At 37.1% G+C, this 8,543-nt stretch overlaps 2 protein-coding genes across 4 annotated transcripts in view; both read right to left on the reverse strand.

Moving 5' to 3' along the window:
* LOC109220369 (rac-like GTP-binding protein 5) overlaps positions 1–2,663 on the reverse strand; it is a 28,509-nt gene extending 25,846 nt beyond the window's left edge. Inside the window, exon 1 of the mRNA XM_019384834.1 lies at positions 2,580–2,663. The gene's annotated coding sequence lies outside the window, so the exon portion shown is untranslated. The remainder of the gene's footprint in view (positions 1–2,579) is intronic.
* The window catches only part of LOC109220368 (rac-like GTP-binding protein 5), a 6,476-nt gene extending 3,685 nt beyond the window's left edge, over positions 1–2,791 (reverse strand). Inside the window, exons 1-2 of one of the 3 annotated variants that reach the window (XM_019384830.1) lie at positions 2,641–2,791; positions 2,276–2,473 (exon numbers count right to left, since the gene is read on the reverse strand). In XM_019384830.1, the coding sequence (XP_019240375.1) occupies positions 2,276–2,374 (99 nt within the window). In that variant the 5' untranslated portion in view covers positions 2,375–2,473; positions 2,641–2,791. Of the gene's footprint in view, positions 1–2,275; positions 2,500–2,579 lie in introns of all 3 variants that reach the window. The other 2 variants (XM_019384831.1, XM_019384832.1) reach the window with 2 other exon arrangements.
* Between the last annotated feature and the right edge of the window lie 5,752 nt (positions 2,792–8,543).

Here is an 8,543-nt window from a genome sequence, read left to right on the forward strand (position 1 = left end):
CCCCTCCTCAATAACTCTAGTCTACAATGAACAAAATTAGTTCTTTTTCCCTTAAAATAGCCAAAAGATCCATTTTTTGTGGTAATCTATTAATATATAAAAGGAGAAGTAAATTAATGAAATTATGACAAGTGTCAAAACAAAATATCAACACTTGTCATGTTTTAGGACAAAACTCCCGTACCTTTGGAAATTCAAATTTTTATAAAATTAAAATAAAAAAAAATTACAAAATTTTAATAATTAACAAGTTCAGTTATTCCCATATTTTGGGCGATACTTCTTAAAACTAAAACTACAAAAAAATTACTTTAATTCCAAAAAATGGTTTCCTACGTTTTTCATTAGTTTTTATTTATTTTATTATAAACCTACATAGAAATACTAATAATTAAAGCCAAAAAGAAATACTGCACAATTGATTGTGTTCTCAAACATGAGCAATAATATCCTAAACTAACTCAAACACTCTCTCTCTCGTAAAAACGGAAAAGGTAAAAATGGTAAAAAAAAAAAAACTGAAACAAGACCCACGTTCTGGACTATTCATCCGCACCCTCTCCCTCATAAATGATTCTCCTCCTATTTTTCTTAATCACGAACTTTGTTCAATGTGTGGGCTTGAAATTTCTGCAATTTCACATCTCCCGCTCAAAGTATCCGTAGTGATTCTACATTCATGCACTCCGGAGTTCAATTATGAAGTAACAATTTGAATTGCTAAAAGTTTATCGGCGACAACATTGTTAAACCATGGTTATGGATTCGAAATCATCGGTTCACAATTTCATCCAGAAAAAGGTGCTCTTTTTTTATTTGAAAAAGTGCAGGTTCTGCATTTCAAGTTTAATTAATTTACTTCTTTGCATTTCAAGTAAGTTCTGTTTGTTTTGTATTTTTGCAGTATTTTTTACAAGGAGGATCTATGAGATTCTTCTAATGTGATCGACGAAAGGATTTTATATTCAGTAATAAAGTAAGTTCTATTTTGCTTCTTTTCCCTTTTATTTATTCAATTTGGATATTATTCTTCTCATACTGTTAAATTTTATACTAGCAACTTTTTTGGATCTTCTTCTATTTCTTCCTTTGTGCTAATTCTTTGTCCTTTAAAGACTCTGGGTGAAAACCAGTCGTTTGAGGTTCAATGTGTGCTTTAGATATGTGGCATTGATATCTCTTTGTGAAACGTGTACTTTAAGCACCATAATATGCTGATTGAGAATGCACGTTTGTTTTCGTGCATCTACTTTTCTCTCGCAAGTTTATACAGTCCATTAGAAACACTTGCTTAATAAACCCAAACTGATAAGTTTGTCAAGTCCTTATCTTTAAAGGAAAAATATGACAAACCTTACAGCTTTTGGCATATAGTAATAGCACAAAATATGAGACAACTATATATTTGGAGAAAGTATGCAAAAGCTCTAGGACGAGACGAAAGATAGCTTTAGTACAGTATTCATTCAACAAAGTTGTTATGCATTTTGATTTTCTTTATGTTAAAATAAAGTTGTATTGATTTCAAATTTTTCTGATACCCTTTAGTTGGCATAAATCGAACACACTTCTATTTCATTTCTTGATCTTAGGAAGCATGAGACATCAATTTTGTGATGGTCAAGAGCAAGAACTAGAACTGTCAAAGTAAATTTGGATCACATCAATTCTATAAGTAATTAATTTCACTAACATTTTTGTTTCTTCATGCATATAGGCAAAAGTTTTCTTAAGAATGGTAAAGCCCAAAAATTTGCTTTACAGTATTGGCTAGAAGTATGCATGCTATCTGTCTTGATTTTCTCTTTGTTTGAGACACACGATGTGGTGTCGATTATGTATGTAAATATATGAAGAGCAACAAGACCCAACATATTCAACGAATGGATGAATAACAAAATCAAATTTCTTTCACGCTCCTTTGTGTCCACTGTATTGTTCAAGTAAAATTTTCTTCTTTTTATTTTTATTCTCCGCGCAACGCGCGGGTACAAGCGGGTACAAATACTAGTTGGAAGTAAAAGTAAAACAACCCACTCTTAGACCGGACGCCAAATTGATTAAGCAAGTCATGATTCAAGAAAACATGTCGTTTTACTGAGAATAACTAGCTTAATTTGTTTTTTTGGGCGATAAACAGAAAGAGCCTCATTTGGTCTAATTCCCAAAAGAAAAAAAAATTACCCACAGCTCCGTCGCCAACGGTTAGGCTTATAAGAAAATGCCTGACGACAAAATGCATAAAAGAGAGATAGAAAGGTAAACAAGTACTTACAGTGGGAAAAGTGTTGCTGGTATAGGAAATGAGAAGACAAGTTTTACCCACAGCTCCGTCGCCAACGGTGACACACTTTATGAACCTAGACGCACTCATTCTTCAAAACCCAAATCTCCCTTCTTACAATTTCTTAGTTTCTTCTTTTACTTGCCCAAAATCTCTTCCTTTTTTCTGTGTGTGTATATCCCTCTCCACCTACTCTTCAACCAAGGAGTTGTTTGCTGTTAGTTAAAATACAAGTAAAATCTCAAAATGTTAATATAAACCCTATGAGGATAGAATGGGGAAAATAACACAATACCTAACTCAACAGCCACATTCATTGATGTAGAGCGACACAAATAAAGAAATAAAAATCTCACCTTTATGACACAGAAATGATGATTTTAATGTGAATGAGGAAAAGAAGAATGGATGTGAGCAGAGAGAGTTAAAAGGAAGAAAGTGAGAAGACAGAGAAAGATATAGCAGAAAATGGAAATGAAGAAAAGCTCAAATCAGCTACAGAAAAAGACTTCGGATTTTGATTTTGATTTTTTTTTTTTTTTTGTGTAGTAAATAAAGACAGCTTTCAGACAGCTATTTTTCGCTCTGAGATGCCACTTATATCATCCTATCTTTTATCGCCACATAAACGATCCCTTTCTTTTTCTTTTTTAGGTTTTCTATTTTTGGAATCAATTTTTATTTGAAATAATCCCCACACAAGTATAACAACAACCACCTAGTGAAATCTCACTAGTATGATTTGATGAAACTTATGTGTACGCACACCTTATTCCTATCCCGAAGAATAGAAAGGTTGTTTTCAATAGATCGCTCAAGAAGACAAAAAAGCAACATATCATTACCATCAACAAAAACCATTGAAAAAAATAATAGCATCACAAGAACCAAAAAATAAATGAAAAGCAAAACAATAACCAGTAGATGAGGCCCGTCACTATGAAAACGAAATAGCAATGTGAAGATAATATTAACCACTAGTAGGCTAAGATAAAATTCTATCACACTAACCTCACTCTGGTGCAATCCCAAGAAAAGAGATGATTTTAATTATAATTAGTTATAACCATTAAAGTTTATGGGTTTAAATGTACTATTGAAGATCTTTCACATGATAGGTTATAGGTATGTGCCTAATTTTCAGTCTATATTTTTCTTATCCTTTTCTCATGTGTACGAAAAACTTTATTTTTAAGAAGCATGTGAACGAATTTAGTATTTATTTAAAGAAGCAAGATGTCAAACAAATTTAGTATTTATTTTTCTCCTAATATAACGCTTAAAAGGTTAAAGTGGCCTCTTAATATAAGGTTACAGGTGTAATTTTTCATATTTTTAAAGATTTGTGTGAAGAAATAATATGTTTCATCCTTAAAGTGCAAAATGCAAAATAGAGTAATGAATTTAGCAATAATAAATTAATGATAAATTGATAATTCCCGTTTGCTCTTTTGTAACATGGTGATATTTACGTCGTGGGGATACAAAAACCTCGTAATGATGTTAGTTTTGTGTTATAAGAGAATTTGCATTTTTATGAGACTTAAAGAGCAATTAATCAATATGGAAAAGTATTAATCAACCAATATTCAAACCACCATAAATTTTACGAACAAAAAAGAAGCAGATTTTAAAGGCACATTCCGACACTATCCTACTATTTCTCATTAATAACAATTTCATTAAGACGTATGATTGGGAAGAAGAAAAGTTTGGCTAGCCTGTGTGTTTAACAAGTATCCTATAGGACAATAAGATAGTACTTTTTAATATTTAATTCTTTTAATCATAACTTCATCACATTTAAACCTGTACCTATATTATAAGTTACTAATTTCAGGGTACGCGCTTTGCGCTTGTACCTATATTAATGAATATACAAATTTTAAAAATTACATACATGTTATTAGATAATTTATTTAGTTATGAAATATAATTTAAGATTTTTTAAAAAAAATAATAAATATTATTCCCATTTAATTAGCTTAACAAATGAAGGAATTTTATTTAGATGCCTTATTGCTATTTTGTCCGGACTTATGTCGAAACTTATGAAAATTGTTAATGTTTATAATTCTTTAAAGATTTATCAAATAACACAAATTAAAAATTAAATCTCTTGGTCTCTTAAAACTTTTGCGAATGAAAAAAAGTTAGCATTATACCTTCTAAGAATTTGATAGTGACAATGTAAATATAAAGAATGAGTAATATTGAACTAATATTTTACAAGAAAAACTTATTATAAAACTGTAGCGAGACTGTTTTCCTTAGACTGAATGCAAAAAAGAAACAAATGGCCACTCATTTATGTGGTTGCCTCCTACAATTTTACCTTATCGCTTAAAATTCATTTTTTTCACCGATTTATGTGACGACCCAAAGGGTCATCACCTGTTTCCTCATTTATTCTGCGCTTCCGAGGCCTTGAAAACCTCATTTTTTATTTGCCTCGATTTGCGTGCGCAGTCCGGACGTGTAGCCGGAAAGCTTTTATGTTGAAATATGTGAATCCTGTGAAAATTTGGAAGAATTTTGATATTAATATGTTTAAGGTTGACTTCGGTCAACATTTTGGTAAATGGACCCGGACCCGAGATTGGACGGTCCCGGAAGGTCCGTAGAAAAATATGGGACTCGGGCATGTGCCCGGAGTCGAATTCCGAGGTCTAGAGCCCGAGAAATGAATTTTTCTGTGAAATTATTTTTCTGAAATCATTAAGGAAAATGGAAATGAAAATTGATTAAAAGACTGTGGTATCGGGCTCGTATTTTGGTTCCGACGCCCGGTACAAGTCTTATATATTGTTTAAGCGCTTTCTGTAAAGTTTGGTCGAAATCGGACGTCGTTTGACGTGTTTTGGACCTAAATGTCTAAAGTTGGAAGTTCATGAATTTTGAAATGAAAATGATGAGTTTGAGGCTTGATTCAATGATTTTGATGTTATTTTGGCAATTTGATCGCTCGAGTAAGTTCGTAGGATGTTATTGAGTTAGTGTGTGTGTTTGGTTAGGAGCCCCGAGGGCTCGGGAGTGAATTGGAGGTGGTTCGGGGTGTTTTTACACTTGGAAATCGGATCAGATTTTCTGTTGCAGACCTTTGTTCTTCGCGAACGCGGCCCTAGGCACGCGTTCGCAGTGCCTTGTTATCTCCTCCATCGCGTTCGCGTGTTCCCTACCGCGATCGCGTAAGCTAAATTCAAACCCCAGTATTTCCCTTCATCGCGTTCGCGTTCTGGCCGTCGCGATCGCGATGGTCTATTCTGTTCTCTATCGCATTCGCGTCCCTATGCACGCGTTCGCGTAGGCCAATCTTGGACCCCCCCAGTAGTTCTTCTACGCGATCGCGTATTCCTCCACGCGATCGCGATGATCAGTCAATCCCTCCACCAAGTTCTTGGCGGATCCAGATAGACGAAAAAGCCGCAAAATCAACTCATTGGACTCCCACAATGCCCATGTTTCGAAGAAACCTCGGTGGCAAGCGTATATAAGATAATTCCTGGGGGTCCTCAGAGAAGAAGCTTTCGCTGAATGTAGCAGTGAAAAACTTGGTGAATCTGTCCAGCCCCCAAAAGCATTAGCGGACCATAGCCGCTCCATCACACGGCCTGTGCAAACTACTCCCCGGCTGAACTGCCACAGCTGTCTGAGCCGGTGGAATCTGAGTCCTGGGGACTACCCTGCTCCGGGAGTTACGTGCAGGCAGGAGTTTTTGGCTCCTCCTCCAGCCTGGAAGTGGCTGGTGCTGCAGGAAACAATCCTGCTCCGGGTGACATTCTCCATGAGGCAAACCAACCGGACCAAGGCGTCCTAAAAGAACTGGGCGTAGCAGTAAAACCCCTTCTGGGACCTGAGCTGGGCCCACGAAAAACCTGTCTGAGCTGGGGCCGGGAAAACCTCCTCGTCAAGGCCAACCTGGGGGTCCGCCACTGGTGTGGCTGCTGGTGGTTGGCTGCCCCTACCTCGGACCCTAGGCTGGCCACGTCCTCTTGCCCCCTAGCGGAGCTGCCTGGGCTCGGACTTGCTGATCGGAGGGATGAGGAAGCGCGTGTTTCTCAACCATCTGCGAAAGAACAGAGTGGAAAAATTTCAAATCAGCATTTAAGAAAACCAAATCGGGCACGACAAGAAAGAACAGATGAGAGTATTTTCCTAACTCAATGGACTCTGGGGAACAAGTACAGACGTCTCCCGTACCTCCCCTCAGACGTCTACTAAGTTTGTCCGTGAATGTGAGACTATGTAACCTAGTGCTCTGATACCAAACTTGTCACACCCGGATTTCCCACCATCAATGAGTCGTGATGGCGCCTACTCGTGGTAGCTTAGGCAAGCCAACTTAATTACCTTTCCATCCACTAAGCAATTATCTTTAACAGTTTATAACACAATATAGAACATTAATTCTAATAAGAACAATAGCGGAAAGTCTGTCTAAAAATGATAAATTTAAAACGCGGAATTAGTCAAAACAACCTCTACCCAAGATTTGGTGTCCACTTTACTCACGAACCACTAAGAATAAAACTAAATACAAAGGTCTGAAAAGGAAATATAAACAGCTGTCTGTCTCCGAAACGATGAGGCAACAGTCAAAAGGAAAAACATAAAGAAGAACGCCGGGCCTGCGGACGCCTTGCAAGGCTACCTCAGTCTCTGAATATGAATCGCCTGCTTCAGACACTACTGCTGTGCTGTTCCTCAAAACCTGGACCTTGCAAAATAACACAGAAGTGTAGCATCAGCACAACCGACCCATGTGCTGGTTAAGGGTCTAGCCTAACCGGCGAAGTAGTGACGAGGCTAGACTGAGACACCACATAAACCTGTGCAGTCATAAATAAACAACGGAAATCGAATACACAAGCAATTTACCATCATGGGAGGGGAAACATGCTATGGGGAGTTACAATAACAACAATTAATCAGAGTAACAACCTAAAACACTTGGGTTCACAGTGAACAAGGAATCATACTCAAATGTAAAACACATAGCCCTCAATAATTGTTGCGGCGTGCAACCCGCTCCATATTACTATTGTTTGCGGCGTGCAACCCGCTCCACAATATATTGTTGCGGTTCCGTGCAACCCGACCCATATCACCTATCATATATCATTGTTGTGGCGCGCAACCCGATCCTCATAATATTATTTGTTGCGGCGTGCAACCCGTCCTCAATATCACTATTGCGGCGCGCAAACCCGATCTCACATATTATATTGTCAGCCGACTCCCCAAACAATAGTCACAATCAAGGGCATAAAAATAAGCAAATATTGACAAAACATCCGGCAAGGGAAAGAAATTCAACAAATGCCAAACAAACGTCCCGGCAAGGGATAATCAACAACGCTTTTCCTCTTTCTTACTTTCCTTATCTTTAATTCACTTTACTATTTTGACGCCAGCGCTCCAGGAATCAAAGTCATATTCGATTACTTTCAATATTCCGTATCACCATTTCGAGACCAATATCCAGAATCAAATGATCCTATACCGTTCACATGTTATTCACAACCATATTAGAAATCCTCCAATAAACAACGGAGTTTCACACACAAGTCACGGATAATCCACATTATAAAGACCCCACGTCATGCTAGACACCAATGTCATAGATACTCGTCACCAAGCCTATACATCGTACTCGAATCACAAACAGCAATTAAGCAACAAGACTCAACTTCCTATTCCCTCAAGCTAGGGTAAACAACACCTTACCTCCAAAGCCTTGAAAATCCGCTTAATCCTCAAACTTTGTTTTTACCCTTGATTCAACTCCAATTCAGTGGATATCCTAGGCATAATTCAATTATTAATAATACTAATAAAGACTAATGTAAATCCATTAGCCCTAGATATGAATTTCCTAGCATTATTTCCAAAAATCCCGAAATTAGACACCGGGCCCCCATGTCAAACTCTAGGGCTCGGACCAAAAACCCGATCACCCCAATAACCCCACGGTGGCAAATATATAAACTTGTTTTAAGATTCCCCCAAATTAAGGTTGAATCACCCAAAATCTCAAAACCCTAACTCTACCCAAAACCCATAATTTCTACCTTGATTTTCATGTTTTTTAGGCTAGGAATTCACCTAATTAATGAAGAAAATCGAAGGAAAACAAGTTAGATTTAACACTTACCCCAGAATGTGTTTGGTGAAGAATCGCTCTACAATCGGCCTAGGGGTTGATGGAGAAAAGAGCTCGTTATTTTTGTATAACCCGTAGCTACTGTTTCTTGTTTTT

The sequence above is a fragment of the Nicotiana attenuata genome, unplaced genomic scaffold (genome assembly GCF_001879085.1).
Source record: "Nicotiana attenuata strain UT unplaced genomic scaffold, NIATTr2, whole genome shotgun sequence".
NCBI classification, from domain to species: domain Eukaryota; kingdom Viridiplantae; phylum Streptophyta; class Magnoliopsida; order Solanales; family Solanaceae; genus Nicotiana; species Nicotiana attenuata.